Source organism: Ictalurus punctatus, chromosome 28 (genome assembly GCF_001660625.3).
Source record: "Ictalurus punctatus breed USDA103 chromosome 28, Coco_2.0, whole genome shotgun sequence".
Taxonomy (NCBI): domain Eukaryota; kingdom Metazoa; phylum Chordata; class Actinopteri; order Siluriformes; family Ictaluridae; genus Ictalurus; species Ictalurus punctatus.
This window is the reverse complement of record NC_030443.2, coordinates 1,451,755-1,464,873: the sequence shown is the minus strand read 5'-3', so window position 1 is coordinate 1,464,873 and position 13,119 is coordinate 1,451,755. Positions and strand designations below refer to the sequence as shown.

The window sequence follows — 13,119 nt, the reverse complement described above, 5'->3', positions numbered from 1 at the left end:
ATTGTCTGTGTGTGTATATGTGCGACTTATGCTGCTTGATAGAGCAAGAAAAAAAAAATGAGGAAAAAAAAAATCACAAACCAACCAATATCTTCATGGATTAATTGTCAAATATTACACTCTTGTTGGTGAATACACAGCGTTCTTCTAGGGGTATTAGGATTTCTCAGAGCAGACGTTATAACAAATAGCTGCAGAGTTTCTGCTGTGTTTTAACTACAACGTCTTAACCATTATTTAAACACTGAGACGCACGAATCTCTCCTTAATTCGTCAACATAAACACATTTGTAAGCAGCAAAAACAACAGAAATCACACATTCATGTCAAACAGTGTTACCAGAGGTCATAAAGCTACACGACTCGACTGTCAGCCAATGGGGACATGGGATGTCAAAGCATAGACAAAGGCTTATGTATTTAGCGACAGTTCTGTGTAAGTAACTCGTTGAAGGACTGTAGAACACTTAAAGGGTCATGAAACACTAAACTACATTTTCTGAGATTTTAACAGAGGTGTTCGTGTCGCACATCATAAAAGACGATCATAGCGTCCGTTCATTTTAATTGTAGGAGAAAACGGGTTCATTTTGAGCTTTTTTTTCATCGATGACGCGTCTGTGTCTCATTATTATTCATGAGCCTGCGTGTTCTTATCCTATGAGACGACGCTGACTCTTAATTATTCATTTCCTACAGAATTAGTACATGAGAGAGACGTTCAATTGGGTCGCAGGTGTTTGTTTCAGTGGTGTAAGAGTTCGAGCGTGTTTATTCTGGAGAGCTACGAGAATTGGAGAAAGGTGGACTTCGGAGGTACGTGTCTAAATTTTTAACCGACAGTTTTACTTGCCTTTTGAGCTAATTAATCCGCGTAAAACTCCACAAGCCGCCGCTTGAAAAACTATGCAACGAGATTCCGTGTTGAAGGGAAGAGTCTTCACCTTTTATTCATGAACAGCTCAAGCCTACAGTCTAACTACCAGTCAGACACTCCTTCCAAACACTCTGCGGCTGGTTTTGTTTTGTTTTCCTCTGGAGTCACGCCACAGGCTAATGGTTCAAATATATAGGGCGGGGCCCTGTGGATTCAGGTGGACAGGAGTCATCTGTCTCGTCTGCAAACATTTTCTCACTATCCATTTTTATTGTGAGTGTTCTGAAGGCTCAGTTCTTGAAATGTATTCAAGAAACGTGCAAATTTCCACACGTAAATTTAACTGAGCATATTTTAATCATGGTTTACATGGCACCATGGGTTATTCTCATTTCAAATATAAGTACATTTAACTAGTGTTTTTCTTTCTTTTATTTTATAAGTGAATTGAATATTGAATTATATATTGAATAAGTGAATGGACAAGCCACATAAACTGATTCAAAAATGTGTGTAATCTTTGGCATGGTGAAGTAAGACATGTAATGAGACGTTTATGTAAATTTTATGGAAGGAGTCTGAAGTGTCGGAACGTTGCATCAGTCAGAGATAAAACTGTACCTTCAACACACAGAAACAAAAGAGAGGCTAGTGAGGGAACGAGTGTAAGAACAGGAAATAACTCGTTTCACGGCTGTTACATTACTACTGTAAAATGATCCACTTCAGGGTGGTAACTCGTGTTTTATTCCTTACATAACGAATCGATTTTATTTCTATAACACGTTTAACAATAAAGCAGCTTTACTGAAATCTGGATGCAGTTTCGAGTCTTAATGAACGAGCCTGAGGCGACCGTGGTGAAGGAAAATCTCTCTGAGGAAAATCATGAAAATCTTGAGATCGTCAGCAAGTGGGATTAACTCCAGCGTCAATCTTAATCGTAAAGACACATCGCTCTCAGTCAAAGGTGGAGGAAGTAGATCAGCGAGGTAATTCCAGAGAAGCCATATCAACCACAGCATCACAGTAACCAGCATGTCAAAGAAGAGGAGACGCACATGTTCAGCTCCACAGAGAGAGAGGAGTGTGTGTGTGTGCGTGTGTGTGTGTGTGTGTGTGTGTGCGTGTGTGTGTGTGTGTGTGTGTGTGTGTGTGTGTGCGCGTGTGTGCAACTACTGCACCATGGTTCCTGTACTGAAGTTTGAAGACATGGAGTTAGATTCCCTTTAAGAATTGTCTTTATTGCATTTGTGTAACTTACAAACATAATTAGGACCTAAAAATACAGGAAAACACAATTTATTAATATAATCATCAACATGTCTTATAATGTAGGGTAACCAAACATTTCCTGATGGAAGACCTTGGTGTAGTCTGTGGTTGAAACCTGTGAGCAGATGGTGATTCAGTTAGTGGCGGTAGTTCATTTATCTTTCCTGAGAAACCCATTACAGTACAGTGTGCTTTAAGGGTTGGGTCGGACCTCGGCGTACTTCTTGAACACCTGAGAGGAACGCACCGCTTTCATGTAGCTGGGTTTCCCTTTCTTGTCATCCCACAGGTATTCAGGTGAGAGCACCTTGCTGGGCTTATTGTACAGGAAGTACTTGTTCAGGTGAGACTCCTCCTGCCATGCCGCTTCAATGTGATTGGCTCGGTCCACATCCAGCTGCATGCGGCACGTCTTCACCAGCTTGTGCACTTTCTCAAGGCGTCCTCCGATCACGGCCCCTCCGTAGTAGTAGTCTCCTTCTTGTAACGGTATGAAGGCCTGAGATTCAGGACGCCGCTCGTACGTGAACTGTTCCCGAGATGTTCCGAAATACCAGGCATGCAGTGCGCCGACAAGGTCGCCCAGAGACTCCGCCCCCCAGTGAGCGTGGAATTTGGAGTCGACGTCGAGACAGAATATGTAGTCTGCCTTGTCGGAGAGTTCCTTCTCGATGAGCTTCTCGATCATCTCCATCCTGCGCAGTGAGATTTCCTGCCAGCGGTTCGAGGTTGCTGTTTTTATCACGGTCAACTGACGCCCTTCCCCCAGCGTTACCGTGGGAACCTTGTCCGGATGATCTGTAAACAGGTAATAATGCACTCGGTAGCCCACCATGAAGTGCTGCTCTGCAGATTCTAGGAAGTCCTTCAGGAAGCGTACGTACCTGCAGGAACATATTCAGTTAGTCATAAAAGGGATTCATTACCGAGGTTTTTGATGGAACTAAAGTGCTATTTGCCCTCTTCTGCATACTGACAGACATGATGGAGACCTTATTGATTAGTGCTGCTTTGATTGACAGGGTAGAGACATGATGCCCCTCCCACCCAGAGAGCATGGCCAGTTTTGCTCCCTTGGCACCAGGACATGGATAGCTGTGGCATATTTGCAAACAGTTTTCTGTCGGAACCCGTTTAGTGTCATCACCGTTAGAGCCTCGCTGGCAAACGTGTTTAAATTTTTGAACATTTTAACACACACCATTACCCACAATGCTTTGTGCGTGTCAAGTGTCAAGACCTACTTCCCCAGAGCGAAGACGGTGACTGCCACGGTGATGTTCTGTTGTTTGTAGATGTTGTCAATCACCGTCAAATCATATGTACCCTCCCACACAATTGGAGCTAACCACGGAGTCGTTGTGGAGACATCCGGCCGACTGACACACACACACACACGCACACACACACACACACACACACACACACACACACACACACACACACACAGACTTTAGCTTTCACTTAATTTACAGTATACTGGTAGGTACGGACAGGTGACAAATTAAAGGAAAAAAGCTGAGGTCTGTTCTGTTGTTATGCGCACACGTTTACTCACCTATTACTCACACTGGGCTGAGCGCATGCAATCCTAGTAGGAAAGTAGTGAAGTGAATATTATTATTATTATTATTATTATTATTATTATTATTATTATTATTATTAATAGCATCACAGCATCACAGTAACCAGCATGTCAAAGAAGAGGAGACGCACCTGTTCAGCTCGACAGAGAGAGAGGAGTGTGTGTGTGTGTGTGTGTGTGTGTGTGTGTGTGTGTGTGTGAGTGTGTGTGTGTGTGTTCTCACCCTGTAGGAAAGATTAGGTCTGTATTACCATGTTTTTTTTCTTCCCTGAAAGATGAATAGACCAACAGTTGTTACCCATTCCTGTGTGAAAATCCTGTAACAAACCGGTTAAATTGTAAAACTAATAACCGCGGTGAATATAAACCTGAGCGGCTGCACCGTATAGACGTATAACGATAAAGGTAAACGTGTTTATAAGAGTTTGGGTACTCACACAGTCAGTCTGCACTCCCACACACCACTGCAAACACACAACATCACACGTGGGTCATCACACACTGATTATAAATTCATTCGTACACCTTGAGCCTCATCCAGGTCAAGGTCACAGGGCAGAACGCATACACGTCCGTACACTCGTTCACACGTAGGGGCAGTTCAGCATTGTCGAAACACAGATGGGTTTAAAGTAGATTAAGGTCATGGAGGTGCTCTTAATGTGTTTGTGAAAGTTTACTGCAGTTGCCATGTTTCAAAAGGTAAAAGCATTATAACTCATTTAGAGTACAATTAAGGAGTATGGACTCGTCTGATTTCCTAGAAATGAAACACACACACACACACACACACACACACACACGCACGCACACACACGCACACACGCACACACGCACACACAGCTGCTCACACTCACCTGTGTGGGTGGGTGTGAGTGAGTGTGTATTTCTTACCTGAACCAGGAGGATGTGTAGCTGAAGTAACTGATCCTGATGAATAAAACACACACACACACACACACACACACACACACACATACACACACACACACACCAACTTTATGAGACCGTGATAAATATGTGACACTACAGACTGATTTTTAAAAAGAATATCGACAAATAATGTCGCAAATCGTACAATTCTATAGAATCAGATACACTACAATCCAAATGTGGAGGTCTGTTACATTGTGAGTGAAGTTACAGAAGTGTTGCTTTACAAAGACGTCTTTCATATGTCAACATGTGTGTTATTGGGTAAGAACTTTTAACCAGCTTCCTGCTGTTGTAAAAGTTCTGTTTAAGCTTTGATGTGATTGAACAGGGTTTGCAGTAATCAGGTCTCGTCGTGTCTAGTCCAGCTGAACCCCATTATCAACCCCATTTGGGGAATTAATAACCAATGTGGGCAAATACATTTTCACACAGGCCCAGTTAGTATTGGATAACTTTTTTGTTTCAATAAATAACATTAATCTTTAAAACCTGTATTGTGTGTGTTTACTCAGGTCGCCTTTGTTTTATATCAGATTTTGTGTTCATTTCTGAAACAATTTAGTACGAGATCTACACAAAAAAAGTAGAAATCAGGATTGAGCAAATACTTTTCCACAGCACTGTATGTATCTGTGCACTACGGAGCACACATTTCTAAATAAATATTTGTACGTTAAACTGCACCTGTGTAATATTTGCACCTTCTGTTCCTACATTGTAATTGTCTGGCGCTGAATGTGTAATTTGTATAGTTTGTGTTTGTTGCACTGTTTTCAGCATTGTTGCTGTGTTTGCTTTGATTGTATTTGCATTGTCTTGTGTTATCTACACTTTATATGTATCTGATGTCCATCTGCTTGTACTCAAGCTAAGTAAATTGTCCTTAACCATTATGGGACAATAAGCATACTTAACAATCCCCCCCTCCCGTAGCCCCTTTTTCAAGAAGCACATAACAATCTAAGAAACGAGGTCCTTGTCCGAACTGAAGAAACGCACCACATGCTGCGAGGACCTCCGCTGCCCATCCTGCAGTTCGGGTTCGTTTCCCCCAGCAAAGCCAGGCAAAGTCAAAACACGTTTAGAGAGCCATTTCAACCGTCAAGGTCTCCACAGAGGTAACGTTTGCAAACATTCTCTCGGGAAATGCAAATTGAGTTCTAATACGTCTATGTCTACCTGGAGAGTGAAGAACAACAGGACACTATTGAGTAAAGAAGGGAGAACATTCGTTTGGTAGGATGTGCTGCTACATACTTTACAGTCTGGGCTTTAAATATCTTAAAGGTCAGGAAACGTCACGTCGGTAACATGTCATTTCTTTCTATTCGGATTCTTTGCATCTCTCTCGATCCAAAAAATGTTTTCTCAGTTCAGACGGGCTTTATTGACACTGAAAGTTTACATGATAAATACCAATTTTTTCCAGATCTTTGAACAGTACACATGGCACTGTGTTATATTTATTTACTAGGCAGGACACGCTGTTGTAGTGTAAATCGTAGAATAAAGCTGTTAAAAAGTAACTGCCTAAAGTTGAAATCCCAGCACTCAACAATAATAATAATAATAATAATAATAATAATAATAATAATAGTAATAATAATAATAATAATAATAATAATAATAATAATAGCAATAATGACCTACCCGAGGAGTGTTAATACGGTGATAATAAGGAAAAACAGATATAAATTCTGTCCAGACCGCATTGTGACGTTTCTCTTATCCTCCACGAACCAAAGACAGCTAGAGACTTTGATTCAGTCCATCTTTAGAAGTGTGTGTGTGTGTGTGTGTGTGCGTGTGTGCGTGTAACACAAGGGCGTGGCCACTTTGCTGATGCAGGTTGGCAGATTTTACTCTTAAAGAACTGACGCACTAACTCACTTATTTAATGACTCCTATCTTATTACATACTGTATTCTACACAGCGCGTTTATTAATTCAGCTCTGTGATTGTGATTGGTCAGAAGGTGTTGATTAATTTTCTAGAACAGCATCTCTGACACGAGCGCAGCTGCAAACCACAGCTTTATATTCATTCTGCAGTAGCAATTTATTCACAGAGACTTGTACAGAAGACACTCTACGTTAACAGATTAGAAAAATGTCATCACTGATGTGATGTTTTCAGTAAGACGTGTGTGTGTGTGTTTGTGTGTGTGTGTGTGTGTGTGTGTGTGTGTGTATACATTGTTTCACATATTACATCGCTAAATGCAATACTACCTGATACTGCAGCATGTAAATGTACACCTCAAGTGGAGTTCCTCTTCTACTGGCAGACAGCTGTGACTGTCACATGCACTAAAGGGAAACTTCTCAGAATATTTACAATGGCCAGTTATGAGTAACCTTCCTCCTACAGGTCCTAATATTCTGACTTGATTAGCCCTCTCACCTGGAGCCTCGTCAAGCTTCTTTGTTTATCTCCATCTCTCCATCTCTCTCTCTCCATCTCTCTCTCTCTCTCTCTCTTTGTGCTCTCACCATCACGGCACTCCTTTCACCTCCTCCGTTCTGTCTTTTAGCTGTCTTTGTCTGTCTGTTAGTTTTACATTCATTAGAACATAAACAAATGAAAGACTTTATTCTTTATTCATTGATTAGAACATTTTTTTTTATTTCTTCTTCCCTTCATGTGTGGTCTCTCTCTGTCCCACCCACTTTTTTGCAACAACCACAAACAGTCCCCTCCAAATGTATTGGAACAACGAGGCCAATTCTATTGCTTTCGCTATACAGCGAAGACATTTGGGTTTCAGATCAAAAGACGAGTATGAGACGGTAGATCAGACTTTCAGCTTTCGTTTCCTCATATTTAAATCTGTGAGCAACTTAGAACACGACACCTTTTGGTTTGAACCCCACCCATTTTGTCAAGTGGGGAAAAATATTGAAACAAGTGACTGACCGGTGTTTCGTGCGGCCCAGGTGTGTCCTGTTCAATTCATTGTTTAAAGAATCAATAGCTCTGAATGTCTGCCCTCGATTTGAGCCCTGGGTTTCGAGTTCTTCCGCCTTCTTCCAACCGTAGTGTGCCACGTCTTTGGGGAGGTTGCTGTGTGCCCTGGGGCATCGTGATGCCGGAACAGATTCTGCCCGTTTATTTACAGTGGAGGGAAACTATAATCCTACCAGGATACGTCCTGCAAGCAAATCATGTGTGAAATGGGCGTTTCTCTTCAAGTCCTCAAAAACAGAACAAACGCAGTTGTTATGTTACTGAGATACAGGACCGTGTAAACTCGTCTGTCCTGAAGACTCGAGTCTCACACAAGATCTGTAACCATAAACAGTTCAAAAGTCCTTCATTAATACATTTTTAATATTTGTAATCGTTCACAGATCGTGGTGGTGTAACAGGAATACTATCGCCGACAGACGAACTGAAGAACTATACCCAAAACACTCCATTTTAAAGTTTGTTTTAATTCTTTATTTATTTCGGCTATATAATAGATTAATTATTACTAGTAGTAAAAGGTGCTTTCACTTTCACAGCACACAATCATAATTTTCAATAAAACAACAGTAACCTTTTATTTGTGATTTATTTGCTTTTCTGTGAGAACCTTACAACAACATGTGAACTCACTCTCCGTGTGCTGGAAAATAAATGTCCCCCCTCCCACCCCTGTATAACAGGGCAAACTGTTTTTACTTTGTCATTGTCTATATTTAGCTTTTCTCTGGTTTGCCAAATACATGTCAGTAAGTGGATTATCTACACTAAAATGCCCCTAGTTGTAAATATGTGAGTGCGTAGTGCCCTGCGATGGACTGGTGTCCCATCCAGGGTGTGTTCCTGCCCCGTATCCAGTGTTCCCGGGATAGGCTTTGGATCCACACGCCTCGATCAGAATGAATCGCTTATTGAAGATGTAATGTCGACACTCTTGCAGAGGTTTTTCGATAGTAAGGGATTCTGATCTCATGCTGCAAAGCCTAAACATGTCACATAAAAACAGGAAGGTCTTTGGCAATATTGTTTTTTTGGATAATGTTAACGACACCATTTTCTTTTTGTGAAACGGTCAGTGGACGTCAACAACGTGTGCTGAGTATTTCAGGTCTGTAAAGAGTGATGTACATTGTTCCACAAGAACAATCATATTCAAATGAGGTAGATAAAAGAGAATGTATATTTAAGAAGAGCAACTACTGCACCATGGTTCCTGTACTGAAGTTTGAAGACATGGAGTTAGATTTCCTTTAAGAATTGTCTTTATTGCATTTGTGTAACTTACAAACATAATTAGGACTTAAAAATCCAGGAAAACACAATTTATTAATATAATCATCAACATGTCTTATAATGTAGGGTAACCAAACATTTCCTGATGGAAGACCTTGGTGTAGTCTGTGGTTGAAACCTGCGAGATGATGGTGATAGAGTTAGTGGCGTTAGTTCATTTATCTTTCCTGAGAAACCCATTACAGTACAGTGTGCTTTAAGGGTTGGGTCGGACCTCGGCGTACTTCTTGAACACCTGAGAGAAACGCACCGCTTTCATGTAGCTGGGTTTCCCTTTTGTGTCGTCCCACAGGTATTCAGGTGAGAGCAACTTGCTGGGCTTATTGTACAGGAAGTACTTGTTCAGGTGAGACTCCTCCTGCCATGCCGCTTCAATGTGATTGGCTCGGTCCACATCCAGCTGCATGCGGCACGTCTTCACCAGCTTGTGCACTTTGTCGAGGCGTCCTCCGATCACGGCCCCTCCGTAGTAGTAGTCTCCTTCTTGTAAAGGTATGAAGGCCTGAGATTCAGGACGCCGCTCGTATGTGAACTGTTTCCGAGATGTTCCGAAAAACCCGGCATGCAGCACGCCGACAAGGTCACCCAGAGACTCCGCCCCCCAGTGAGCGTGGAATTTGGAGTCGACGTCGAGACAGAATATGTAGTCTGCCTTGTCGATGAGTTCCTTCTCGATGAGCTTCTCGATTCTCTCCATCCTGCGCAGTGAGATTTCCTGCCAGCGGTTCGAAGTTTCTGTTTTTATCACAGTCAACTGACGCCCTTCCCCCAGCGTTACCGTGGGAACCTCGTCCGGACGATCTGTAAACAGGTAATAATGCACTCGGTAGCCCACCATGAAGTGCTGCTCTGCAGATTCTAGGAAGTCCTTCAGGAAGCGTATGTACCTGCAGGAACATATTCAGTTAGTCATAAAAGGGATTCATTACCGAGGTTTTTGATGGAACTAAAGTGCTATTTGCCCTCTTCTGCATACTGACAGACATGATGGAGACCAGATTAATTAGTGCTGCTTTGATTGACAGGGTAGAGACATGATGCCCCTCCCACCCTGAGAACATGGCCAATTTTGCTCCCTTGGCACCAGGACATGGATAGCTGTGGCATATTTGCAAACAGTTTTCTGTCGCACCACTTAGGTACCCATTTAGTGTCATCACCGGTAGAGCCTCGCTGGAAAACATGTTTAAATTTTTTAACATTTTATCACACACCATTACCCACAATGCTTTGTGCATGTCAAATGTCAGGACTTACTTCCCCAGAGCGAAGACGGTGACTGCCACGGTGATGTTCTGTTGTTTGTAGATGTTGTCAATCACCGTCAAATCATATGTACCCTCCCACACAATTGGAGCTAACCACGGAGTCGTTGTGGAGACATCCGGCCGACTGACAACACACACACACACACACACACACACACACACACACACACACACACGCACACACACACACACACACACACACACACACACACGCATACACACACAGACACACACACACACACACTTTAGCTTTCACTTAATTTACAGTATATTGGTAGGTACGGACAGGTGACAAATTAAAGGAAAAAAGCTGAGGTCTGTTCTGTTGTTATGCGCACACGTTTACTCACCTATTACTCACACTGGGCTGAGCGCATGCAATCCTAGTAGGAAAGTAGTGAAGTATATATAATTATTATTACTATTATTACTATTATTATTATTATTATTATTATTATTATTATTATTATTCCTTTATACCACAGCAATGTTGAATTGTCGAATAAGAGGAATAAAACATGAGGTTTATTGTAAAATGATCCACTTCAGGGTGGTAACTCGTGTTTTATTCCTTACGTAACGAATCGATTTTATTTCTATGACACGTTTAACAATAAAGCAGCTTTACTGAAATCTGGATGCAGTTTCGAGTCTTAATGAGCGAGCCTGAGGCGACCGTGGTGAAGGAAAATCTCTCTGAGGAAAATCAGGAAAATCTTGAGATCGTCAGCAAGTGGGATTAACTCCAGCATCAATCTTAATCGCAAAGACACATCGCTCTCAGTCAAAGGTGGAGGAAGTAGATCAGCGAGGTAATTCCAGAGAAGCCATATCAACCACAGCATCACAGTAACCAGCATGTCAAAGAAGAGGAGACGCACATGTTCAGCTCCACAGAGAGAGAGGAGTGTGTGTGTGTGTGTGTGTGTGTGTGTGTGTGTGTGTGTGTGTGTGTGTGTGTGTGTGTGTGTGTGTTCTCACCCTGTAGGAAAGATTAGGTCTGTATTACCATGTTTTTTTTCTTCCCTGAAAGATGAATAGACCGACAGTTGTTACCCATTCCTGTGTGAAAATCCTGTAACAAACCGGTTAAATTGTAAAACTAATAACCGCGGGGAATATAAACCTGAGCGGCTGCACCGTATAGACGTATAACGATAAAGGTAAACGTGTTTATAAGAGTTTGGGTACTCACACAGTCAGTCTGCACTCCCACACACCACTGCAAACACACAACATCACACGTGGGATTAAAATTAATTCGTACACATTGAGTAATTGCCTCATCCAGGTCAAGGTCACAGGGCAGAACGCATAAACGTCCATACTCTCATTCACACGTAGGGGCAGTTCAGCATTGCCGAAACACAGATGGGTTTAAAGTAGATTAAGGTCATGGAGGTGCTCTTAATGCGTTTGTGAAAGTTTACTGCAGTTGCCATGTTTCAAAAGGTAGAAGCATTATAACTCATTTAGAGTACAATTAAGGAGTACAGACCTGGAAATGGCTGATGTCCTAGAAATGAAACACACACACACACGCACACACACACACACACACGGCTGCTCACACTCACCTGTGTCGGTGGGTGTGAGTGAATGTTTATTTCTTACCTGAACCAGGAGGATGTGTAGCTGAAGTAAATGACTCTGATGAAGAAAACACACACACACACACACACACACACACACACACACACACACACACACACACCAAGTTTATGAGACCGTGATAAATATGTGACGCTAGAGACTGATCTCGACAAATAATATGATTCTATACAATCAGATACACTAAAATCCAAATGTGGAGGTCTGTTACATTGTGAATGAAGTTACAGAAATGTTGCTTTACAAAGACGTCTTTCATAAGGGACTTCATGTAAAGTAGAGGGAGTGACAATATTTATTTAACTGCAAACAGATCTCAGCAGACTCCTGGTTAAAAGTTGAAAGTGAAACTAAAAACTTTATGGAACCGAATGGAGTGGATCCGTCAATGTTGCTGAATCGTAAAAGACCACTAGAGGGCAGAGTAACGTGTATTACCATGCGATAGCAGTAGCAGTGGAGCGATTGGTGTTTGGTGTTCAAAATTGATCGTTAGTTTGTAATAATAAATCAGATAAAAAATACTAAACGGTTATGATTCTGTTTTGCCCTTGCTTCTGATGATCTTGTCTTACCTGCTCTAGTCTGTTTGATTGTCTGACCTTTGTCTGTCTTCGTTGTTGATTTTGCCTTCCCCTTTGGATTTTATTCTCTTAAATAAAAGCTCTTAACTGCGCTTGAATCCGTCCTTCACCTCATTACATGAAAGGATTTTTTACAATATTTTTTATAACTAAAATAACCTTGGCCCTGTCCCCGCTCCGCTCCACCTGCCCTCTTTAAAGCAGATTACTAGAGTTGGGGGGAGAACACTGTGAAAGCACAAGAAGAAAATATTTCTTTAAATAAAAAGGTTTCTCGTTGTTATCTATCACAAAAACGTCAAAACGAACAATTGAATGAGATAAGATAATAAGAGCCATGAGATTTATTGATTTATTTTACCAGTACCAAACCTACACTATATAACACGCAAAGTTTGTAGTTTTATAGATATATGTTTCCAGAGTCTAATATTAATCACATCTATTAGTATGTATTAATAGGTTATAAATATAATTATGATATGATAATGCAGTCATAGTAATCAGAAAACCCATATTTAAAAATATAACTATATCTAAAGGTATTTCCATAATTGTGGCGATAATAATGACAGTTATGACAATGCTGGCAACAGTGATAATGTCAGATCTCAGCAAACCAGTGACTCCGTTTCCCAGGATGCACCACGAACGACAAACATGGCCGAAGAGGACTACACTTCCTACACACGCACACATTCACCTTCTCCGGAGTTCACACA

General features: G+C 41.5%; 1 protein-coding gene across 11 annotated transcripts in view; it reads right to left on the bottom strand.

The window, feature by feature from the left end:
- Nucleotides 1–2,095: 2,095 nt before the first annotated feature.
- LOC108262004 (globoside alpha-1,3-N-acetylgalactosaminyltransferase 1) overlaps nucleotides 2,096–13,119 on the bottom strand; it is a 13,813-nt gene continuing 2,789 nt past the window's right edge. For 2 of the 11 annotated variants that reach the window (XM_053677235.1, XM_053677229.1), the window contains exons 2-7: nucleotides 11,817–11,852; nucleotides 11,398–11,424; nucleotides 11,184–11,228; nucleotides 10,553–10,585; nucleotides 10,192–10,326; nucleotides 8,886–9,821 (exon numbers count right to left, since the gene is read on the bottom strand). In XM_053677235.1, the coding sequence (XP_053533210.1) occupies nucleotides 9,131–9,821; nucleotides 10,192–10,326; nucleotides 10,553–10,585; nucleotides 11,184–11,228; nucleotides 11,398–11,424; nucleotides 11,817–11,852 (967 nt within the window). In that variant the 3' untranslated portion in view covers nucleotides 8,886–9,130. The other 9 variants (XM_053677237.1, XM_053677231.1, XM_053677238.1 and 6 more) reach the window with 7 other exon arrangements.